Consider the following 26862-nt stretch of genomic DNA (forward strand, 5'->3'; position numbering starts at 1 on the left):
TAGTAATAAGTTTTGTATTATGAGGAGTTAAGCGAAATGTCACTAATAAGATTTGATTTTCAGATGAGCATTACTCGATTTATTTTCAGTTATCATAAACGTTGGTAAATTTCTAGGGCTGAACAATAAATATTTATCTTTTACTATAATACTGATAATAAAATGAACTGTTTATCGTGAAAACTGATATAGTTAGAGCACTTAGAAAAGTCTATTTGTTAGGAACTTCCACTACTTAATTAGAATAGTGTGTTATAATTTTTCTTCTTGTAGTTCTATATATATCATCATGTGATGTCAGTGCACACTGCATGTATATCACTATAGTGCTATACTTTCTTCAAGACGTAGAGGAATTTTAGTTCATCTCATTGGAGTATAAGGTAGTACATTGTGACTTACTTGTGAAGAATGAACTGTATACCATAAGATTTCTAGAAATATATTTCTCTATTGCCTTTACTCAAAAAGAGCTTTTGAGTAGCGTAAGCAAGTGACAGGATATTTCTTTGTTACACAAAGTCTATAAAGAGCAAATTCACACATACGATCAGTGCTTAAATACCTTCTACATCTACATAAGGACCACCGGGGACAAGAATGGCGGCTAATGTATAATCACAAAACCCAATATGTCTCTGCAAAAAAAGAAAGAAAAAAAAATCTGTTGCTTTCGGGGATAAGATTTTTCTTTGGTTGTAACCAAGGACCTATAAATTGAGTCTCCGAAGATCCATTTGGTGACCACACTTCTTAAGATGTAGTAAACCATTATTAAATGACGTAAAATCGAATAATAGACTTTGTATATGAAGTTAAATGGAATAATGTCATTGGATCTACTGATCTTGATATTTCCTACACTTACCAGTTATCATTGTGGATTTTAATTGATGAGAAATATGTTTGTATGTTTTACCGGAAAATTTGTATGATTCCAGGTCGCTGTAACTGTGGGAGGCTATCGTTCAGCTTGTGTTACTGATTGCTCATTTCAGTATAACAGCAATGGAATTCCATCTGTATCCTCAGTAACAGACAATTTTGGTAAGCTAATATTTATCATTGATGGTCTTAATTTATTGTTATAAATATTATCAAATAGCACAGTGCATTTAGTAGCCTATCTAAGAAGCACTAACCTTTGTCGCGTAACCAAATTTATTTTTTTACGTGCCCTATCTGCCGGGAATCGCTAGTGTAATAGTCCCAACCTAAAGGAAGTAGCCCCTTGATGGAGCCCCTGCGGACTCAGAGAGGGAACTGGTAATATTTATGGAAATAATGTATCTTATTTTTAGAATCTGATTTTGTTATATTTTAAGATTTAGGTTTTTTAAATATAAGCATTATTTGTACGGGTTTATGCAATGGTGTAAGTTTTAAATCTTATCTGCATAAGCGATTCATCTTTTATATAGAAGTTAGAACATAAATGTAGTGGTAACTTTCACCTAAATCTATAATGGAGATTCCCTTTGAATTCTCCTATATCTGAAAAGATGTCATATCAAATATCCACGAAGACAAAATACATCTATAATGTAGGCTCAGATATGGTAAGCCAGTTTATATGTTCCATTAAGTCACTAAAACTTAATTTCTCAGACCATACTCCACATTTAATTTATCTATTTATAACATAAGCCTTAATTTGGTTGTGCTCAACACAAACCAATTATCTTTATTTAAATTTTCACACTCATATTAATGGTAAGTATACTGACCTTAAACCACATTGGTGTTCCCTTTCATTCTTTTTGGAAAGTTTTGTAATTAATCGATCAAAACTAAACCTTTCATTGTATACAAAGTAAAGTTAAAATCCCATAATCCTTACCTCCACCTAAATCCCTTGAGTCACTATATTGGACCCCTCCTTTATTTAAACATGCTATGTACTCAATAACAGCTTCTTTACAAAAATAAGAAGCCTTTGTTATTTTTATAGGCACACTGGTTACAATGAAATAAAAGAGGAGTGATCTCCTCGCCAAATACTGCATTAGTGTCAAATGATTCTTGTTAGGGAAAGAGAATAAGGGGTGCTATTATAGTATGCTATCTACCGCCGATTTTGCTATCTACCACCCCTTTCTGAAATTTTGGAATTGGTTTACTATTTTGTTTATGAGACCCCAATTAACACTACTTTACAATTAACTGGGAAATCACCTAATACTGTCACTGATTGGTTTAATGTGTCTGGAAGTGTGTAGTGTGGTGGTTTCAATTGGAAAGTTCTGAGAAAAGGCGAAGATGTATTTCCTGCTTTCTTGAATGATGTAAGTTATGTTTACAGGCAGTAGTAGAATAAATTTTTGATTGAATATTTTTCATAGATTATTTTCTTTCAGTTTTGTAATATTTGATTTTTCATTTGATTAACTTGTAACATTGTTGTGTGATGAGCTTTGAATAATTTGTAAAAAAAAAAGTTTCCCTACAAACTGTTTATAATTATGCACCCATGTTGTCCAGCCAATAAATATTATGAAACTATAATTAAAGTCCAATGAGGATAACATAGTGGTGGTAAGTAATCTGTTTGATAATCCTCATCAAAGAGGAGGATTAACATTGACGATAGATATCATACTTTGTGGTAGATAGCATACTATAATAGAAATTCGACGGTAGATAGCATACTATAATAGCACCGAATAAGGCTTTGAAGAATCATGAGTTAGATATTTTCTATGGTTATTGTATCAAAAACGTTTCATTTTTTTTTAGAACTACACAATTAGTTTTCATAATAGATGAATTATAATGTAGTAGTAAAATATCATTGTTTGAGATGGAAATTTAATAACAGTCAGAGAGAGAGAGAGAGAGAGAGAGAGAGAGAGAGAGAGAGAGAGAGAGAGAGAGAGAGAGAGAGAGAATGTTTGTTGTAGTTATGGGCATCATTATGTACTTCAGTTACTTCAATGTTTGCGATTTTCTATTTGAATAAAAGTTAAACATATAAACATTACAGTATCTAGGATAATTTTAGTATTTGTTTTGTCTTTATTAGCAATCATGTTCCAAGTGAGTTTACCCATGGTGTCACAATGCCCTAACAGAAGTACTCTTACGAGTGATTGATCACTCAGAAGGCCTTCAGATTACAGAACCCCAACTATAGAAATAAGGGATCACTTCACACTTCACTTCACTTCCATTCCCAGGTAGGCTTTCAGCCTGTCAGTGGAATCAGTTGTCTTCTCCACTCAATTCTGTTTTCAAAAATTCCCTCTCTTCTCAGCTGTTCAATTGTTGGCATGTTGTTCTTTGTCAGAATCTCTTCAATTCCATCCCTCCAGCGTTTACGTGGTCTACCTCTTGATCTCCTCCCACCAGGCGTCCAGAAATAAGGGATATTACAAATAAATCAGTTATGATAGTATTCTATTACAGGCGATTAAGCTTATTCTTAAAGTTTACTTGTTTTAATCATAGACTTTTCGTTTATTGCAGATGGTATGTCATACACGTTTACTATTAGTGGCTCTGGCTTCACAAGCAATGACCTAGAAGACTATTCCGTTGATATTGGGCCTAATCAGTGTACAGTTACATCGGTTACAACTACGGAGGTAAGCTCTAAATGATGGAAAATGTTTTACTAATGTTTACTCCTTTAATGCTTTATTATGGTACAATATGTCTCCATATATTCTAGAAAACATGGTACCCTGAGAATGAAAAAAAATATATATATATTTTAAAGATAATTTATGTATTTGATTAGGAGGGGAAATTAATTGTTTATTAAAGCATTCTCTCCTTTATCATAGTAACATTTATTTCATCTATTTATCATCTTTCCTATTCTTAATGAACCCATTATATATTTGGATAATTAAGATACTCTAGGTAAGGTGATAAAATTACCATGAAATTTACTGTAATTGAGTGAAGAGTTTTGGTATTTCTGTAATTCATTAGCCTTTCAAAAAATGGATGGTCTGATATTTCAATACTGTATTCTACCATTTCATTTTACTTGTGATATTTAGAACCGTTAGTTACATGCTTGAAATCATATGAAATTATAAAATCTTTCAAATAATCGCTATAGATGAAGGGCCATATTTAGCAATGTGTTTTAAGTTTTCTTCATTTTTTTTACATGATTTATTATTATTCAAATAGCCTATTTCCATGAAGTGACTAAAATAATCTATCGATATTTAATGGCTATGTTTATTGACAACGGAGGAACATATAATTTTTCCATTGTCTTTCTGTGAAATTTAGTGATATATTTAAGGTTCTGCTATTTTGGGATGCTGATGTATCATTGCAAGTTTGGGAAGAAATACATTTCTTTCATGTTATTTATTATTAAATTCTTAATGGAATACAGCATACTTTTATGTTTCAGTCTTCCATTCATATAACATATTTGTTTATACATACACACACACACATATATATATATATATATATATATATACATATATATATATATATATATATATATATATATATACATATATATATATATATATATATATATATATATATATATTATATATATACATATATACACACACACACACACACACACACACACACATATATATATATATATATATATATATATATATATATATATATATATATATATATATATATATGTTTTATATCATATACTTCAGAATGCGCTTAATGCCGTCTCCTGAGTATTAACCGCTGCTATGGCAGATAATTGATAGTGGCATTGCTGAAGTTTTCTATAAGTGATGAATGCTAGTACTTGTGAAAAATAAAATGAATAACAAATTAAAGCAGATACGATCTGTGTTAAACATCAATATAAAAGGATGAAGAACTTTTATCTTCTCATCTTTGGAATTGAGCAAAGCCGTTTGAACCTTTAACTTAATGGTTGCATATGAAAGCAATTCCTATTTATGGTTGATCCATTACAACATTATAAATATGACCCAAAGCAGACTCAAAGTCTTTAAATAATTTATTATTTAACATTACATGTTTCAAGACTAGCATATTATGAAAAAGTAACAAGGTATTATTTTATTAGATAAAGCTGTAACTGGCTTTATTAAAAAAGAAAAGAAAAAAGAAAAATAGTCTATTAGTAGCCTATTACACCTATGACTCATTACCTGTAAGGTTTGGTAATATCCTTCTTCCTATAACATTAAAAATATCAATATCACAAATTAGCAGCAATTTTACAATGTCAATATTTTCTAAGAAAGCGAAAGTTTACAAAAGTAAGAGTATTCCAAGTCATACTCACCTTAAGAAAATAAACCACCTAAGAAGCTCTTTCGGTTGAGATACACTGCAATAAGTTCATGGCCCATATAGTAAGTTATTATTATTATTATTATTATTATTATTATTATTATTATTATTACTATCCAAGCTACAACCCTAGTTGGAAAAGCAAGATGCTATAAGCCCAGGGGCTCCAACAGGGAAAAATAGCCCAGTGAGGAAAGGAAATATGGAAATAAATAAATGAAGAGAACAAATTAACAATAAATCATTCTAAAAACAGTAACAACGTCAAAACAGACATGTCATATATAAACTATTAACAACATCAAAAACAAATATGTCATAAATAAACTATAAAAGACTCATGTCCGCCTGGTCAACAAAAAAGCATTTGCTCCAACTTTAAACTTTTGAAGTTCTACTGTTAGTTAGTTCATATGTAAGTGGGGGATCAAGATTTTTTTGAATTTCGAGTGACATTTTCTTATACCCAACAGTTGAGGTGTACAGTTAAACACCTACCAGCTGGAAACCACCCCATTACGGTCAGGATGCAGCCAATAGGAACTGCCATACAGCCCAACCCTCCTCTCTCTAAATCTGTCAGCGTGGCTGTAACCGAGGTTTCTCCTTCATCAGGAGGAACAGGAGGTGGTTATTACCTCAATGTTACTGGTACAGGATTCCCTGCGAATCTACAAGGCTGGGAAAATAACAATATAACTGTTGGAAGTGCTCTGTGTAACATTGTGGCTGCAACATCATCTTCAGTGACTTGCATTGCTCCTCCAGGCGTATGTATTATTGTAATTTAGTACTTTATATGCTTTCTATAGATTTATATTTGCCATTTTAAGGCTGAAGGGCAAATTCTTCAATATTTTTTTTTTTTTTTTTTTTTTACAGAGTCTATGGTCTTGCATAAACAATGCAAACTTTAGAAATCATAAAAAAATGCCACATTTCAGTACTTTTGTTTAGGCAATGAAAACTTTGTGTTTTTTTTAAAGTTTTCATATGCCCTTGTATAATGTGTTTGAATCAGATCCATGTGCCCTTTTTAGTAAGAAAATCTTGTAGATTACTTTACACATACTTAACACTTCAAAGGATCAAATATCTGAGACTGATCATTATTTTACAATTGGCGAAAGATGAAAAATAATTTCGTTTTAGATTCAGAGGCAACTCGCCAAAATATCAAATTTCATAGAAAGATCAAGGTTTTAATAGATTCCATGTTTTTTAGCAACTGTTGAATTCATATTGGAATAGAACATAATTTTCAACATTTTGCCATGCGGCAAGAATGTTCAAGTGTTCTTTCTTTTCACACAAGTATTTTATATTTTCAGTCAGCTGGAAGTTCAAGCATTGTGGCAACAGTTGATGGAACTTCCTCTGCAGCAGCAACCTTTACATATGATGCTTCACTATCAGCAGCAATTTCTTCAATTGCCCCAACAGCAGCATCAGTTTTAGGTAAGATGGGGAAATTGACTCATTCATGGAGTGGATGGTGAAAAAGTATTATGCAACTTTCTGATGAGACAAGTTTTGACATTTTTATTTCCTTGACTGTGCTTAGCAGCCATTATTCTTCAAGATAAAATTATACAAACCATTCTTGTAGTTTTCTATTAATATCTTACATTATTACTCGATTTAATAAGTTATCATATAGTATTAAATTACTTCATTCGACGTAATATTTTACCTACTTATTTAATACTTAATACAAGTAACAATTTGAAATTCAAATGCATGCCTTGTTGTCTTTCTGGGAGTTAGTTAGTCACCTCCCGTGGGGGAATATTACTCTAACGTTCAAAATTTATTTTACATGCTTTAAAAATTTGAGATATCACTCTTCCAAATGAATAGAAACGGTTGCATTTATATATACATACATACATACACATATATATATATATACTGTATATATACATATATATATATATATATATATATATATATATATATATAAATATACTGTATATGTATATATATATAAATATACATATATATACATATATATATGTATATATATATATATATATATATATATATATATATATATATATATATATGTATATTTATATATACATATATATATATATATATATATATATATATATATATATAAATAAATAAATAAATAAATATATATATATATATATATATATATATATATATATATATATATATATATATATATATATATATATAAATATATAGTGCGTATGTGTATACGCGCTTGTGCTTCTGAGTATATCCTTATCCATTCTTCTCAGTCTTTTTCGTTTATCGTACGCTTATTATCTTATATTAACTAGTATTTTCTCTTTAAAGTAACAACAATTTCAATAGTTTTCCTTGGTATATAACGTCAATGTTCATATTCAAAACTTAGTGTAAAACTATCAGCTATTGTATATTGCTAACGGCTTTTTTTTATTGATTTTAAAATTGCACAATCAATTTTACACCTTATTGCGTATCTCAAACCATCAATAAAAGCATTCATTTACAATGCACCCTTTTAGTAGAACGATGTTCATTTCAGAATATATCCAATTTTCTTCGTCTTCATTGTGACATGGAAACTAATATGATTAGAAAGCTATTCACACCATACCATACGTATTCATGACTTTTCATAATCTGTGTCATTCTTTATTTGCATTCTTAAGATGTTTATGCTCTGTACCTTATCTGCAGTTTTATTTGTTCTACATCATCAGTGTTCAACCATAGTAATTTCTGGGCTGACTTCATGTTTGTTACTTTGGCAGTGTTTATTTTGGCTGACTTTAGCGTAATGGTTAATTTTGTGAAATGTTATGGAGTTCACGTCTTTATTCTAATTGTTCTCATAGTTGCTTGCCGATATAGTTATATTGTGTTTTATATTAGTGAATGATAACATAACTCATTTTATTACAGGTGGTGATATATTAACTATAACTGGATCGGGCTTTGGAAGTATTCAAGATACAAGCGTTATAATGGTATGTTAATAGATATCAGAATTCAAGTACACTTGAATTACTCTACTTGTTTGGTGATAAAGGTGAAGGTTCCGTAAATATTATGTTCATAATGATGATTTGCATTTTTAGTTCATTTCCAGATGATAGTGTAATTTTATTGGAACTATGGTTAGTAAGGATTTGATAAAATTAAGAGTGTGTTTTAGATGGTTTCCTTCTTGTGAACAGGTTGCTGGAAAGCCATGTGAAGCAGTAAGCTGGTCTGATTCTTCCATTGAATGCACATTGCCATCCTTGCCCCATGGTCAGCATCCTGTTATTGTCGACATAAAAGACAAAGGCTACGCTAGGTTTGTAATACTCATTGCTAATGGAGTTTTGTGGTATTATCTTATAACTAATTTCTCCCATTCTACTACCATCATGCGTCTATTATTACTCTTGCTGACTTGGTATTCATCTTCAGTTCCTTTATCATTAATGATGCATTTTTTGTCAATTTATTATATCTTTTCATAAATCTAAACAAATCTCAGAGCCACTATTTTTTTATTTTCTTATTTTTTTTTTTTTTTTTTTTTTTTTGTCTTATCAACACAGCGGCAGTTACAAGATTACTTACACGTTCAAAGTGACAGGATCCTCAACCACACATGGTTCCATATATGGCGGAACTCACGTTGTCATCAAGGGGGCTGGTTTTGGGACCAACTGCTCTCTCTTAAAAGTTAATTTGGATGAAGACACGGACTGCATTATCTCTAACTGTACTGACTCAGAGATACTATGTGAGGTTCATTTGATCCCTAAAAAACATGTCATTCGGAATACTGGATCATATCAACGTGAGTATTGAAATATAAAACTGATTGTTATTTACGTTAAATAAAATGATATTTGTATAGTTATGAAAATTTTTGCCTAAGATATCTAAATTTAATCTTGCTATTTAATCTTATTTGTTTAGATTAATGTGATATATGAAGTACAGTATACATATATTTGTATATCTCATTGCATCTTATATTTTTTACCCCATCTTTTCCAATTATTGACACTACTATAGATGATGATTAACGATAATAAAATCAACTCATTTTTTGAATTTAAAAGTCTGAAAATACCCGACCTTTCTTCTTTATCTTTCTCAGCTTATGGAGTAGGTTATGCTTGGGAACCGAAGATGCTGAATATTCGTGAAGGTGATACAGTCTCGTGGGTTTGGACAAAGAGTGATCCGTTGTCCCAACTGGTATATAACGTTTTTCAGACTTCTGCTCCTGGAATTAGAGAACATGACAAGGGATTCACTTCAGGCGATCCTAAATCCACAGGTAAGGAAAATGGATTATGGTAGGTTTTTCTCGTAATTCCTCCTTACACTTATAGTTTAGGCCATCATATAATCTGTGTTAAGGTTAGATTGAACTAAGAAAAAATTGGAACTAAGATAATGTAATAAAACTTGAAGAAAAACTTGAAGGAGATACAAAATGTTTATTACTTCCATAAGCAACAATATCACCCCTTTAATGCAAGGAAGATGGAAAATATCAGAGAAGGGACACGTATGAAGAAAATGAAAAAGTAAAGAGAAAAAATCAGTGGCCATTCCAAATATTGCTGATTTTCACCAAGTGCTTGATTTTGGGAAAGGTACAGCAGTGAAAATAGAGTAAAATTCTACAGCTAGTTTTGGTACTGAGTACTCAAATATGACATAATGTAGAAAAGTCACTCTATTGGGGTAAAAATAGGTAGTAGAGGGATCATTATGCAGATTTGCCTTTGGATTAATCTGAAAAAAAAAAAAAAAAATGCTACAATTATTAGAGCAATACTTAAAATAAATGTATAGATATGGCCAACATTTTTGTTGATGGGCACCATATTGAGTATAGGAATGCAATATCTGTTGCTCCTGAATAGTGTCCTTGGCCCATTACCTTTCATACTATTTACACATGATAAGCGGTTTGCCGACAAAACAAACTCGTTGCATATGCAGATGATGCTACTCTCTTTCCCTTGATTGCCTCTCTTGAATTCAGATCTAGGGATACTGAATCCCTTAATAGAGATCTAGCTTAGTGCATGGTGCAAATTACTGGGCATGGAGTTGAACCTTAACAAAGCTCAAAGTATGATTCTCAGTAGGTCGAGGACAATGGTTCATCAACATCCAGATCTCTACATTGATAATGTTTCTTTAACTATATATAGCTCCTTTAAGATTTTAGGTGTGAATCTTGACTGTGAATTCACTTTTAAAAACATATTCGGTGTATTTCTATTTCAATTGCACACAAAAAATGGGTTAATGAGGAAGTCTTTTAAGATTTTTGGTGATCAATCTATCCTGAAGAAACGTTTCAATTCTTTTATTTTACTCGCTTCGAGTATTGTTCTCCTGTTTAGTCTTCATGTTATTTTGTAGGACAAAACCTTGTGGTCTATTAAATCTCCTTCTCCTGATCTTCATATTAATCTCAGACACCATCGTTCTGTCAGTTATTTATGCATGTTGCATAAGACTTTTCATAATTCTGACCATGCTTTGCATTCAGATTTTCCCAGACTGTACTATCCTGTACACAGTCGTAGGTATACAGTTTACTCTAAAAGTTATGCATTTCTCTTTCACTGCATAGTATTCTAGTGTTATTCCAGCTGTGCACAGATTGTGGAATGATCTTCCTAATCAGGCAGTTGAACTGATTGAACTTATGAAGTTCAAACTTGCATTGAATATTTTATTTTTAAAAAGGTTGATATAAATCTCTCTTCCTAGTTTATACTGTATATGGTAAATCTATTTTAACGTTCTTATTGATTTAAAATATTTCATATTCTTCATTCATTCCTTTTTTATATAGTTTATTTATTTCCCCATTTCCATTCCTCACTGGGCTATTTTCCCTGTTAGAATGCTTGGCCTTGCAGCATCCTTCTTTTCCAGGGTTGTAGCTTAGCTAATAATAATAATAATAATAATAATAATAATAATAATAATAATAATAATAATGATAATAATAATAATTAACATACTATTGCATCATCATCATCATCATCATCATCATCATCATCATCACCACCATTACAACAAATTAGCGTTAGACAAGTCTAGGTGTAAACGGTCTTCTCTCCCATTTATTTTGTCATGTGCAGTTTTAGCCGGCATTAACAACTGACCCATGCCTCACTAATTCTATTTCTTTATCAATTTGCTGTGCTTCCTGACTAATATCTTTTTTTCCATTTCTTTTATATATCAGTCTTTTTAGATATCAGTCAGTTTTCCAGCCTCTAACTATTGCATCTCCTAAGTAACTATCTCATGTGTAATATGATCATTGTACTACACAAAGGTCTTAAATCCTAATTTTCAGTTTCTCTCTCCAGCTTGAATTCAAATTCTTTTATTTTCCTATGTATATGGTGTGTAAAGTAGGAGAGACCGTAGTGTTACCATAAGGTTTTGTCTATCTAACAAAAATAGATTTATTAACTTGCTATCCAGCAATGCCATCAAAATTCCTTAGAAGTTGTCACTCTTTCTGACTGGGGAAGTATAGGGAATTGTTGACCGATTTTTTTGTTCATGCTAAATACATTGATTGCTGTGGGTTATGCTTTAGGTTCACCTATTTCTACATTTCTTGAGGAGATGGATGCTGTTGAACAATATGTTGGGGTAATTTCTATGGATGGTCCCTATTGTGGCCTTTTATATCAGACTTACATCTGGCCTCCTCGTATAACTGGCACAAAAGAATTTCAGCTAGATGAATAGATGTCATTCCATTGTCTGAGTGGGATATTCTATTCCATGGCACCAAAATCACTAAATGTTACTCCACTTGTAATTCTTACTGCTACTGAAGTACTCGATTTGACACCTAACCACTATCATCTGGAATTCATTGAGGTAATACAGATTCTAAAATTGAGTATTATCTTTAACATAATACAGGGATATCCCTATGGATGCTAACAAGTACAATAGTCCATACAAGGAGCTAATACTATCAGTTCACATCATGCAGTTCAGTGTAAGGGTGTTTGCAGCATCACTCGTCCCCTTTTTAGCGCTCTATTTTACACCGCTAGAGCATCCTTTCTTCTATTTGCCTGTGTAGCCTTTTTAACTTTAATTTGTAGTGCAATTATGGAGTTTTCCCCTAATTGCATCTTGACGCTAGGACATCATAGAAAAAATTTCTGGGCCGTATGGCCAAATTTTATAAATCCGATGTTAAGAAATACACACGGTAAATGTTCTCAGATGATATATTTTTCCCCCATTCTTCTGAAGACAAACTTATAGGCATGCAAACAAAAAAGATTCTATAAACAAGAGCAATCAAAGATTTCTGACCTCCACCAAAGGGTGACGTTGACATAAAAAAAAAAAGCCTTCGATTTGCATATGTTTCTGACTCCGGATCTGGAACCTGATCATCTCTAAATGCTGATGCGCTCGCCAATGGCATAAGGAAATTTCGTCAAATTCCGCCAATTTGTTTTGAAATTTTCTTTAAAATAATGAAAATGCAAATCTGCATCTACAATCCCGATCCGGATCCAGATCCGGATCATCTCTGAAATTCAATGGGCTCGTCCATGACATAAAATCTATCTGTGGTGAAAATTTCGTTAAATTCCGCCGAGTAATGTTGACGTAATCCTCTCCAGAGACAGACAGACACACAGACAAAACAAATAAACCAGACTCCAGATCTGGGGTGGGATCGTCTCAAAAAGTTAATGGAGTCGTCTATGGCCTAATATATGTCTGTGGTGGAAATATCGTCAAAATCCGTCAATTGGCTTTGACGTCATCTTTAAAATTGCGAAAAATGAAAATCCGGATCTAGAATCCTGATCTGGATCCGGATCATCTCCAAAAATCAATGGGATCATCCATGACCTAAGATCTATCAGTGTTGAAAATTTAGTCAAAATCTGTCGAGTAGGTTTAGCATAAGCTTATCCACAGATAGACACACAGGAAAATAATTAAACTAGATATAATCCAGATCGGGATCCAGGTCATCTCCAAAATTCAGTGGGGTCGTGTATGACCTAAGACCTAATATGTGAGTTGGGTATTAGATTTCAAACAAACTCCTGACACGTGTATCTGGCTTTCTTTACTAGCCTCCTGGCTAGTACAGTGGTAATGTGTTTGCCTAGCATTTTGCATGGCAAGAGATCGATCCCCGCCAGTGACCGTGAGTTTAAGCTGTTTACTGGGGAGGCTACTGCTGTGGTAGGGCACCACAGTGGGGGGTTGGGCTTGCCCGGCTGACGTTCTGGTGAGCATCTATTCTGATGGAACCGGAACTGAAACCAGTCACCTTTAACCTTTAACCTTTAAGCCAATTTTGATTAAATTAAGTTTCTTGAAATAAATTATTTCTGCTTTGTAGAGTAAAGATTATTACTAAAAATTCTAATCAAGAGAATATTTGAGAAATCAGTTTTTTTATAAATGTATTTTTTTTTCCAGGTTCTCTGACCATGATGTTCCCAAATGCTCAGACAGTCTATTATGCAGGAACGCCTGTTTTTGATGACTTAGTTATGACAGGCCAAGTAAATGTACTGCGTCCTGAGCCTGGAATTTTTAGAATCACAGTTACTCTTGGTGGGATTTCAGCTACCGTTGAACTAGGAGGTGCATCTGGCAATTCTGACTTTGGTGAGGAGTTTATTGTAGTTTCGTTTTTATCAAATCTGTTTAGATTCTTCATAATTTGATTTAGATTCTGATATAGGATATGCTATGTTAACTAGATATATATGCCATATGGAGTTCTGTTGTTTTTACATGCTTGTTATGTAAATTTCTAATTTTTCCCTTGATGTTTGTTACTGAATTTATTAGTTTCTTGATTTCATGAGACAGAGGTTTTAATAGAAGGACATGAAACATTTTAAGTATGAAAAACTGTCTTTCAGGAACTGGCGTAGATTCTTGTGGGGCCACCATAGATACAGCCTTGAGTTCATGTTATATAAATGGAACCACTTATGTCCCGATGTCACCTCCAGATAACAATCATCTGTATTTCGCCACTGATAAATGTTTTACCCCATCTGTAACAGCTGTATCTGCCGACAAATCATTTTCTTTGGCTCAGCTCAGGTTTGCATGATAATGAGAATATTCTTTTTCTATTCGTCTGATTTACTATAGTTGTTTTGTGCATACTCGAATGATTTTGTTATCATCCTACTATTTTAGGATGATGGCTCTATCATAAACATTAGGTATGAATCTGTGTTTCTCAATCAAATTTGCAAATGTTTTGAAGTATAATTTCAGCTCAGGTTTGCATGATAATGAGAATATTCTTTTTCTATTCGTGTAATTTACTATAGTTGCTTTGTGCATACTCGAACGATTTTGTTATCATCCTACTATTTTGGGATGATTGCTTAATCATAAACATTAGGTATAGATCAGTGTTTCTCAATCAAATTGAGAGGAATTTGAGTAGGAATGTCAATGGAAGTCACCTAGAAATTTTAACTGATTTATTTTTTCCAGAATAATTTAGAAAGTCAAATTCTCTTTTCAGTGGACTGCAAGTCTCTGCAGGTGTGACTCTTACGATAAACGGAACTGGATTTGGATCTCTATCATGTCAGAATCAGGTTAAAATTGGTGATGCCATTTGCACTGTTATCAGCGCTACAGAAAATCTTATTGAGTGCCAACTTCAAAGTCAGGAAGAAATGATGTCAATCATGCCTTATGCCTTACAACTTAAAGTTGTTAATAGGTCAGTTATTTTCCTTTTGTACTGTATATTTTAGAATACTTAATATTTGTAAGTGGAATCTCATTTGTTTCATTTAGTTGATTAAAGAAGCATTAATTAATTTAAATGGATGATTTTAAATGTTACGCTTATCTTTCGATGTAATCATTTATACAGGGGATTAGCGATGATTGGTGTATCAAATTACGAAAATGAAGGGAAGATTACGGTTGTACCCGTAGTAACATCATTTTCTCCTGTTGAGGGTTCTGTTGCTGGTGGTACAAAAATTACCATATCAGGTAAAAATTATGATTTATAATTTATGATTTCTTTCAAATATCGCATAGAAAAGTAATGAAGTCAGATTTTTTTTTTTTTTTTTAAAGAAATTCTATCGCTGGCATTCGATTTGAAACATATATTTTAGGAATCAAATATTAGTGTTCACCTTTGGAAAGTCAACATAAATTTTCTTTTGCATAATAGGTACAGGTCTTAAGGCCTTTGATGGAAAGGCCACAGTTTCAGTTGGTTCTGGTGCATGTGAGATTAAAGAACTAACATCAACAAGTATTATTTGCGTAACATCGCCAAATACTGCCGGATCTTATGCCGTTCAAGTTTTTGTTTCTGCATATTCTGTAAGTATTGGATGCAATGTTGAATGTAAGCACATCTTTATGAATACAATCATTTGTTGTAAGGAATGGGGTGTAGTAAAGTTTGCTGAACCAGATTCTTTTGATTTATACACACACACACACACACACACACACACACACACACATATATATATATATATATATATATATATATATATATTAGGTTCGTTTGCTGTGAGTGATTCGACAAATATTTTCACCAACACCAATCTACAGTGGCCAGCGTGGTGATGATAAGGACCAAACCTCATACATGAATCAGGACATGCCTGAGGCCTTTGTCCTGCAGTGGACTATAAACAGCTGCATTTGTTGTCGTTGTATATATATATGTATATATATATATATATATATATATATATATATATATATATATATATACATATATATATGTATATATATATATATACATATATATATGTATATACATATATATAAATATATATATATATATATATATATATATGTATATACATATATATATGTATATATATATATATATATATATATATATATATATATATATATACTATAGAAACACAGACAACAAGATATTAGATATGAATTAGTAAAAACAGAAATATCAATATGCTCTGTACCAAAAATAACAAAAACATATATTAGAAAAATCTGAATATCGTATTCACCATGTTAATCTTTGCTGCTTCTCTTATACTAGTGTTGGAAGTCTCTTTTGATGCCTGTGTTGAATGCTACATGTCTCATGTCCCATGTTGATGCAGGAGAACAATTAACAAGGCTAGGGCAGTAAATTACAAATGATAAAGCCAAAGCCTTGTATGGGAGAAAAACACGCAAACCAAGTAAAAGCACGTAAATAAAACGTTTGTGAATCACCATATAGTAATAGTATACTGATTTTTTACTATGCCTAAGCAAGTGGTTCCCAACCTTTTTTCTGTCCTTTCCCCCCTGCACCCAGTTCAACCATCCAGATTTCCCCCTTCATGCCCCGCCCAGCCCTCTTACCCACTCGCCTGCCTCAGAAATGAGCATGATACCCCAATTCTCCCCTTGAACATCATGTCAGTGAGAACTGATATGATCATATCACAATTGAATGGCTAACAACAAATTGCCGCACGTACTATGAAGACATTTTCTGCTTGTATATAGTTAGTAGGTAGTGTAATTATTTCCCCCCTGGAAGCTTCAAATTTCCCTCCAGAGGGAAATTTCCCCCAGGTTGGGAACCACGGGCCTAAGCGCTTACACTACATTACGCAAAAGAATCGCATGAGATCGAGTTTTCCCCGGACGCTCATGACATTTATTTGTTAGACTTATCCTGCTCACGCGCTGATACTATCCATTTTATCAAGATCTGGCCACGCTCAGGTGTAAAGCTCGTTTTCCTTAGATGATGGCATGATTTTTGACGACTATTACGCATGAAGTACGTCACTTACGGTTACGTGAATTGATCCCGCCACTTATTGTCATCGGATCCTCAAAGCCCCAGACATAACTTAAAGGGGAGAACACTAGAAACAATTATGGATGGGTTATCCAAGTACAAACCCAAATTAGATATAAGCCAAATTGCTAGTACATTATGCACTGTAACAGCTGGCTTATAATAGGCATCTAGATTTCATCTTTAAATAAAGGTAGGTTAGACAATTAGAACGAAATATGAGAACAAACGGCACTATCAAATAAATTTTTTTATATAGTTATCGGGTGGTGATCTATGTGTGTTCATTATGTTATTTACTGAGCTTTTTTAATTGCTTAAATAATTTAATCAATTTTTGCTAAAGAAATGTTTTGCTTTACCTTGCTGCAGCTGCTTTTGCATAAACTCTAAAAACTTTAGCAGGGCCACATTATCTATAAGGCTGACTAGGATGGAGCTTAGGGAACCACCAAGAGCATAGGCCGATGCAATTCTTTTTCTTTAATTTTAAATGGGAAAATTATAGTTTATTTACTTTAGTTGTAAAATCGTTGTTATAAATTATAGGAAAAGAGAGCGTAAAAATGTGCCGGGGTTGTGGGGGGATGGCGAAGAAGGGGATTTCGAGGGTCCCAAAGAAGCTCGAAGCCTCGGGGTCCTGCCATGGGTTAATGCCGGGGTTTTACGAAAGCGCGGGGCGGATTGGTATATCAAAAGCGCGGCAAACGTTGCTGATATATCACCACCAAAAGCGTGGCAGAATATCAAGTCAAAAGTGTGTTTTGTCACTCAAAGTCGGATTGTTCATACGTCCATTAACGATCGCTCACCTCTTCCTTCTTCTTGTAGCTCAACAAGCTTGTACTTGCAGTCCTTTATAAAAAGAAAATATTTATATAAACCTATACTTGTCTTGTAAAAATAAATATAGGCTTCCATAAAACCAGTTTGTATAATAAAATGCTAATCATACACCTCGATTATTACAGTTTAGTATTTGCCCGAAATTGTTACCCAAAGTCTTCATATAATTGTGTCTAGCTATTTCTCCTGAATAGATATTTGTTGTACTGGGATACAGCATATTGACTCTGTCTTGTTTTGCTCAGGTTTCCTCATTGTTACAGACTTACTGGTACTCATCATCTTTATGTAGGTATTACTCTAGAGCTTCACTACAACGTCAAGGAATATAATATATAGATGGATGGGATGTATAAAAATGTTCGTTAAAATTAGCATGAAAATATTCCGCAGCAATGTTTGTTTGCTTGGTATGTGAAGGGATTTCAGCTCAAAGTACTGGAGAATATCTTGAGTTTACTGATATATAACTGTCAAGAAGATAGTCAGCAAAAAGTGAACCTCTATCATCCTTTGTGAATCATTGAGACACACTAAATGTAACTTGTGGAAATAGCGAGTCAAAAGGGATCGATTTTAATGCGCATTTGTAACTGCATTAAGAGTGACTTTTGAACTCTAATCTTTTCAAATCTACGCTTTTGTAGTGCCCCCGTTAATACAATACTGCATTTTAGAGTGGTTTTATCCAAAGCAGTTCCTTAAAATGCGAATATGTAGAAATATAGGTAGTTATTATTCATGACCTACCTACTAATATGACCATTTATAATAGTGTTTCGTATTTTCTCTTCAGCTTTTCTCCATCTTTAGTGTTTTGAAACTAATTGCAATAAATACTCTTGCCATCCGTACAATAGTGATAGATGTACCTTTCTGAAAAAAAAAAAAAAATTAAACCGCCTGTACTTTATGTTTGAAATTTCCCAGTTTATTGACATGTCTTGAGTGTCAATTAAAAAAAAAAAATCAAACCACCTGCACTTTATGTTTGAAATTTCCCTGTTTATTAATATGTCTTGAGTGTCAACACATTGTCATAAAGTAAATTATCTCTGTTCATTTAAATCTGCATTATTTTATTAGCTACAATAGGAAAATGAAGGTATTACAGCAGGTTGATAAGCTTTATTTATAAAACGTTTACCTTATGAACAATACACCCAATTCTGGATGTTTATGACCCTTTCCTTTAACAAACAATTACATATTTTGGAGGTTATATATGGCGACACGATTAAAAAAAAGTTTTGGTAGTCTACTCATAAGTGTATTTATAGGTTTTATTAATGTTATACTAGTAAATGGCCATGATGATATAAGATAGTCATCTTTGTGATGCCATTAATACCATTAATACATACTGTAGTTCTTGTGTATTCGAAATATATATTTCAAATTGTGAATTTCGTTTTCAGCTGCTGGTGAAATTGCACTTGAAATAAAAAAGAAATAGTTGAAGGTTTAATCTAATGGAGCAAGTCTGTCAAAAGGATTTCCTTAGATATTACAAAATCTATTCCTTTTTTTGGTGAGGGGTTTTGTATTTTGCAGTTGTATAACAATTCATCCTGCTGAATTTCAGATTCGAGCTGAGAGTTTAGTGCAAAGCTCCACATTCACTTACAGCAGTTCTGCAACTCCATCTGTGACCAACTTTGCCATATCAGGTGAAAACATCTCAATTAGCGGTTCCTTATTTGGTAGTGATGCATCTAAAGTCCTTGTAACCTTAATAAGATCCTCTACCAGACGAAAAAGGAGCTCAGATGATAAGCATATTGCCTCTGCTGATGATTATGTAAAAATTATCAAAAAGAGGTCTACGAAGAATGAGAAAGAATCTAAACCCATCTTCGACGAAGAAGTTAATGACATCCGTTACTCTAACATCCCAAAGGTTAACGATGATCTTTTTGATGATGTGAAAGGAAGTAACAACATTTGGGGTAAATTCACTAACACAAGTGCAATGACATTTGAAGAAACCAGAACCCTTGGAGTTTGGAGGGTTGCAGGATCAAAACATTCGAATCACACTCCAACAGTGGTAGAGAGAATTAAAAGACAGGCAGAAGAACAGACATCTTTTGATTGCTCACCAACTACTGTGACAGATACTGCCATCAACTGTTACTCTCCAGGTTTACCTGCAGGTTCATATGATGTCTCTGTTAGCATTGAAGGTTTGGGAAACGCTGATATTAGTGCTAGTGCAGCAACAGCCACTGTAGCCCCAGTTATCTCTTCAATTACACCTAAAGAGGGTAGCATCAATGGTGGGGCCTTAGTAACTATTTCAGGAACAGGTTTTATACCTGGAGAATTGAGTGTTGACATCGGGGGAACATCTTGTGTACTAGATATGGAAACCTCTACTAGCTTAACTTGTCGCACCTCTGCTCATGCCGAGGGCTTAGTGAACATCATTGTCACATCTGGAGGACTTCAAGTTACAGCATCAGACCAGTACTCTTTCACATCTACTAAAACACCAGTCCTGACAAGTGTCTCGTAAGTAATTCATTATTCACTAAGGGGATTTGACTAATGTATAATACAATAATTGTCGTAAGATGCAATAAAATTACCATAAATTCATTAGTGTGAATGTTGTTAACAGATATTTAATTTTCTAAATTGCATTTATTATCGGGCTTAGAAAGTTAAATAAAATTGATTGTGTACAGTATACACATGTTCTATTGTAAAGACATTTTCACAGCCTGCTTTCCAATACACAAGATACTCTTTTTTCAGTCTGAAAATCTTGAATATGATCATGAACTAAATGTTGAAGGTTCACCTTTCTATAATCTCAAATTGGCAAATAGTATCAATGACTCTAAGCACTATGCGACTTAAACCCATTTGATCTGCGGGTTCAATACTTTGTGCAAATATACATTTCTATCATTTACTTCATTTCTAAATTTACAGCTTTCAGCAAATGAAACATATCTTGGAGCAGACGTATATATATCTATAACTCTTGCAAATGTTACCTATTGATGTGATTTGTTTAAATCTTATGATGTATACATATTCTCTTAAACAGACCAAACAGTGATTTGACGTCTGGGACAACATTAACTCTCGCAGGAAGCTCATTTATGCTAAGTAGTATTACTCCAGAAGTGATCATTGGAGGTTTACCTTGTGTCGTCATTGGTAATGCTAGTGATACTGCGTTGTCTTGCACTGTAAGTATAGTAATTTACTTTGCCTATCTATTTAAGTGTTCAAGTTTATATATCTATTCCTCCTCTTTAGGTAGGAGAGTTACTTTTCTACTGAAATATAAGCAATAACTATCTGACACGGTTCATCGCTGTAATTGTTAAAGTGCATTTTATCTTTATAATTGAATATTTACTGATAATTGTTAAGTATTTATGGCATTAATATTTCTTACATAATGTATGCTGTATTTTTTAATTGCAGAGTCCAGATTTGGCTGGTGGTACCCAAAAGATTTTTGTAAGAGATTCTATTTATGGTGACTCTAATTCTGTAAATACTGAATATACCATGTCCCTGGTATCAATCACTCCATCTACTGGTAAGGGGGTTTCCTTTGGAATAAATTTTCATTCTTCACCATGTGCAATATTGACCTCTTTTTTCTGCACTTTATTTTTTTAGAAGCACCTGGTTTCATGCATATGTATTGATTTTATTTTTAAGTTTTATGCTGTTCAATGTGTAACAATTCAAGGATTCGTAACTTTTATATCACATATAATCTATTTTTCAGTTTGGATAGATGCCTATGTTAATGGGAAATTTCTAGATTTTGCTCAAAGTTAAAAAGCTTTGAAGTACTTTGAATAAATAGCTGAGAAGTTTCCATATTTTTAGATGAATTATTTGCTTACAGTAGCAGAGGATTTTTTCTTTGACTTTGTCAACAATGATTTTTGTTGTTTGATCTTTTATATATGCATTTTAAGTATTCTTAAGTGAAGTTTGACGAAGTTAGGGGAAAATAGGAATTGAGTGACCTTTTTTTTTATCCCTTTTTCTAAATATTATATGCCATAATCAATCATTACTGTATCCCCCCTTGATCTGTAACTCACAAAGAATGTGTATTCTTCCGCAAAATGTATTGGCTAAAATATATTGGATTACATACCTTTCAAATATTTCAAATTTAAAAATGGGGCTCTCACAAATGGTTTTTGTCGAATTTTCTGTTTTTATATCCCTTATTGATATTATATTGAATAGTCCCAATATGTATAGCATTGATTTTTTTTTAATGTTATATCTTGTGTTATCAGAAACATAACTGCTAGCCTTGTAAGACATTAAAAGGAAGGAAAATGTGATTAGCTTTTAAAAGTTATCTGATATCTTTAGAATGATTTTATTGTTTTAGTTTTTTCACAGAATTATCTCTTTAACAAACCTCACCTTAAAATGACTTCTAGGTGGATTTGGTGGTGTGGAGGTAACCTTGAATGGCACTGGTTTTGACCCATCTGGCGGATCCAGTGTTACAGTATGCAATGAGACTTGCTCAATTCCGATGAATGTCTCCACTTCATCCACAATGCTAAAATGTTTGATTCCCTCCAGAATGCAAGGTGAATGCTCATTCATATAACTTTTTGTTGGTATGAAATATTACTTAAATATTTTCCTTGATACCTTTCTATTTAAAAGTTTCTTGTACATTTATATATATACACTATATATATATATATATATATATATATATATACATATATATATATATATATATATATATATATATATATATATATATATATATGTATATACACACACACACATATACATATATATATATATATATATATATATATATATATATATATATATATATATATATATATGCGTATGTGGGTGGGTGCATGTATATATATATATATATATATATATATATATATATATATATATATATATATATGTATATACTGTATATATATGTATATATATATATATTATATATATATATATATATATATATATATATATATATATATATATATATATATATATATACAGTATATATGTATGTATGTATGTATATTAATCATTAGAATTTATATTTCATCAAAGCTATCTTATTTTGAAAACGTAGGTGGCTCCTCAACAATGACATGTGATGTAATAGTGACTAATCCAGGAGGTGGAACTGCTACGCTTGCTGATGGTTTCACTTATGATGCTTCAATCACACCAGCTATAACTGCCATTTCACCTATTCGTGGTGGTACTGCTGGTGGAACCACCTTGACCATCAATGGAACTGGATTCGCGTATGTAGACAAGTGAATCTGTACAATGATCAAAATTCAAGCTACTGTCTATGTTTCATGCATGCACTGAGTCATCATCTCATCAGAGATTTTGTTATGTTCCCTTCCCTTGGATTAGATGTTATAATCGTTGCATCCTTAATACAATGGGATTTAGGTCTACAGCTTTTGTACTATTCATAATGGGTGTGCCTTCCAACTGGTATTTGGTCTACAACATCTAGAGAAATGAATTATCTGATTGACTGGTCAGTTATCTTTTCATCTGATGTAAAGATTTCAAAATAACGATCTTTATGGATTTCCCATCAGTTCTACTCATTGCTTTTGGTAATTTCTCTTCCCACTCTCTGAAATTAATTTCATATTCTGGTCTGTTGCAAATGTAACAAAATTTTTTAACTTTCAATACTAGCCTATCCCTAAACATAGTTTTCATTCTCCTTGTTCTCGCTGCTAGTTCTTCTAATCTATATAGCCACATGTCATAGTGACACTATTGCGATGTCCCCTCTGCTTGTGAATCCCCTACTACAAGCAAAGTACTGTATCTCGGCCATATAATCTTTTGTGTATGTGGTATGCTTAGAAATAATAGTTCATATATGCTGTTGTTAGTGGTAAGCTACTGTGGTAAGAAAATAGTCAGTTACTGCCAGTAGCTACTTCCTTGCCACCCTTTTTGTGGCATCATCTGCTTGTGTTCTTCCTTGTCATCGCAATTCTTCAATATTTTTCCTAGTGGTTCGCACCTTACTCTGTCAACCCCTTTCCATTGAAAGTGTCCCGTGTGTGGGTAGCCATAGGTGCTTCTAAGGAAAAACGTTTATAATAAGAGAATTCTTTGAAAGAATTGCTTGGCTTCGACATAAAATATCCTTTACCCTATGGAAGTTTTTCAATGCTGAGGTGAAGGACTACTTATGAAGCTATTCATGAGTTTTATGTGATGTTAGCCATCCGGAAGGTAATTCAAACCTCTATGAGGGAGCTATTCTTATGGATTGACTTATTATGATATTTATGGTGAGACTCTTGGGTTTACCCTGGAAATCTAACATTACATACTGTATAAAGGAGAATGATTCCATGTTAACATATTCTCAATCCTAACCATCAGGTTATTTTACTCTTGCACTACTCTACCAGTTTTTCTTCAATCTGGCATTGGTAGTAAACAGAGTAGTCATTGGGGACGTTCATTGGCTGTGTCAGCAGTGGAGAATTGGAATTCTCCAAACGTCTATGATGCTTTTTTAATGCTCCTAAGCTTTAATTACAGTATATATTCTTATCTTTAAAGTTTTTTTTTTTCTATGAGCCAGTCCATAAGTGTCCCTCACCACTTTTGGGGATTTTATCTCCTCCCAAGCATTATTAGTAACTTTAGGGCCTAAGGCTTGTTCAGGAGACTCAAACTTAGTCAGAGATTCTCTTATAGACTTCAGAAAAAAGATATCACTGTGATACTAGCGTGAGAAGAATATTTGTGTAGCAAATGAAAATTACTCGCTCTACACAGATTGCATAGTATAAGGCCTTTTGCCACCAAAGTTTTGTTCAACATCATAGAAGCATAGGGTTTTGCAAAATAAAATGAAATTAGAATTTTCTTACATTCTTACTTACTCTCAAGTTCATATAAAAATTGTAAACAGCGCTGAAGCAAATCTAGTTTCATTGGCTTCAAGGGAAAGAGTAGATTTTTAATGCGAAACTAACGAGACAAGTCACAACACTTTTCCTTTTGCGTCCCATCTCATAACGTCTAAACCATCCCAATGTTTGAATTCAAAGGTATTTTCCGGCTTCAGGACATGACATTCCTGGACTAATTTTTCATATGTAATATGATGTTTTCACCATACTTTGGCTATAAATATTTACATTTTAAAGTCCCATATCCAAATCCGTTACATTTTCTTTTTTTCCAGTGCATATATGTCTGCAGCATATACTAGCTAAGGCTCTCTTCCAATAAGTAATTTCCATTACCAAAAGTCTAGTAATCTGTCTCAATTTCGTTCATACTTCTCGCAGTCTCTGGGTACCACTTACAAGAGATATGTTTGGGATATTCTAGATGATGATAATAAGGGTTCTTTGCTATATAGGTATTCAAGTTATCCAATTTAACTTGTAACGACTTTCCCATGCCAGAAACAATCTCTTGCACCAAATTTATGAGATTCTTGAAATATATTTCTCTAATTTTGGACTAAATAATAAAAATAATAATAATAATAATAATAATAATAATAATAATGATAATAATAATAATAATAATAATAATAATAATAAAAGCTTTCTTAGTACTCTATATAAACACACATAACCTGAGGATATTAACTAGTTACCTCTTAACTATATTGGAACGAAATATCCATAAATTTGACTTTTACTTTTCATAGAAAGAATTCCTCTCATAGACTAGACTTGACTGTAAATGTTTGGGTATATAGAAACCCATGATCTATATTTCTGATGATGGGAATCTGATGTTGATATATTTGGACTTAGTTAAGAAGTCGTACTATATTCTTTCATTATTTTCTTTCATTATTCATAAAACTAGTTATTGGGGTTTTACTCTTCAATCTCTGTTAAAATTGTTTGTCACTTATTAAGGTTCGGTCTTCACTGCATTATCTGAGAATAGATTTTGGTCTTGGTACAATTTTGTCCTTAAGTCCACAGAAATTCATATTGGTAAGCTGTTGTGAAGTCAAATGATACGCACACACTGTAGAAACATATTGTTGACAGTGTAAGGTTAATGACTTATCATGAAAAGAAAAGTTTTCAAATGTTTAAAATATAGACTTTAGAGAAAGGATTTCCCCTTCCATAGTTAATTTTTTTCTATAACATTGTACCATGTCTTATTTTTTCCTATAATTATCATCCCTATTTCAAACTTTGTACTTATGTTATTTTTTTTTCTTGCACTCTAGTATTGCAAGTTGGTGGTATGATAGTTTACTAAAAATAGAATTTTTTTTTTCATTGCATTGGATGACTGAGGTAAGAGACTGGCTTTTAAGTAAGCTGTATTTAGATAATTAATTATTATTACAGGTGCTGTGCTTTACTTTAAGGACAATAACTCTCAGAAAAGTGTAACTGACAATGAAATACACGGTTATATTTTGTTTCAAAAGTGTGATTATGCTTATCATTTCTATCCTAAAAACTTAGTTAAAAAATCAATTCAGTTATGCTGAATAATAATCTTTTCATCGCAGTGCTTCAGGTAACGAGGTATCAATCGGAGGATCAGAATGCAAGATAAAGTCTGAGACTACAAATAAGATCATATGTGTAACCGAGGCCCATGAGAGCCCTGGGAAATATATTGTTCAGGTTGCTGTTCCTAACACCGGTATCGCTACAACTGTAAGTCTACAATTTTACTACATAAACATTTTTGCTATTTGATTTTAAATCATTTTGGCTAAATTCAAATATCTATAAAATATTCATGATATTTCCATGACATTTTTTTTATCTATTTACTCATTAATTCATTTATTTACTTTTTTGTTGAGTGGGAGAGTGACTGTATTGTTCTTGAAACCTCGACTTTATGAACTAAAAGGTCATAGGAATAAGAAAAAT

At 32.5% G+C, this 26862-nt stretch overlaps 1 protein-coding gene across 1 annotated transcript in view; it reads left to right on the plus strand.

The window, feature by feature from the left end:
- LOC137647050 (fibrocystin-L-like) overlaps positions 1 to 26862 on the plus strand; it is a 215250-nt gene that overhangs the window by 113577 nt on the left and 74811 nt on the right. Inside the window, exons 22-40 of the mRNA XM_068380195.1 lie at positions 942 to 1047; positions 3466 to 3584; positions 5742 to 6038; positions 6600 to 6726; positions 8191 to 8255; positions 8466 to 8587; positions 8838 to 9082; positions 9389 to 9571; positions 13750 to 13941; positions 14202 to 14388; positions 14825 to 15028; positions 15185 to 15309; positions 15497 to 15651; positions 19542 to 20470; positions 21015 to 21159; positions 21401 to 21518; positions 22393 to 22548; positions 23067 to 23244; positions 26490 to 26640. Coding sequence (XP_068236296.1) covers positions 942 to 1047; positions 3466 to 3584; positions 5742 to 6038; positions 6600 to 6726; positions 8191 to 8255; positions 8466 to 8587; positions 8838 to 9082; positions 9389 to 9571; positions 13750 to 13941; positions 14202 to 14388; positions 14825 to 15028; positions 15185 to 15309; positions 15497 to 15651; positions 19542 to 20470; positions 21015 to 21159; positions 21401 to 21518; positions 22393 to 22548; positions 23067 to 23244; positions 26490 to 26640 — 3804 coding nt within the window. The remainder of the gene's footprint in view (positions 1 to 941; positions 1048 to 3465; positions 3585 to 5741; positions 6039 to 6599; positions 6727 to 8190; positions 8256 to 8465; positions 8588 to 8837; positions 9083 to 9388; positions 9572 to 13749; positions 13942 to 14201; positions 14389 to 14824; positions 15029 to 15184; positions 15310 to 15496; positions 15652 to 19541; positions 20471 to 21014; positions 21160 to 21400; positions 21519 to 22392; positions 22549 to 23066; positions 23245 to 26489; positions 26641 to 26862) is intronic.

Source organism: Palaemon carinicauda, chromosome 1, assembly GCF_036898095.1.
Source record: "Palaemon carinicauda isolate YSFRI2023 chromosome 1, ASM3689809v2, whole genome shotgun sequence".
Taxonomy (NCBI): domain Eukaryota; kingdom Metazoa; phylum Arthropoda; class Malacostraca; order Decapoda; family Palaemonidae; genus Palaemon; species Palaemon carinicauda.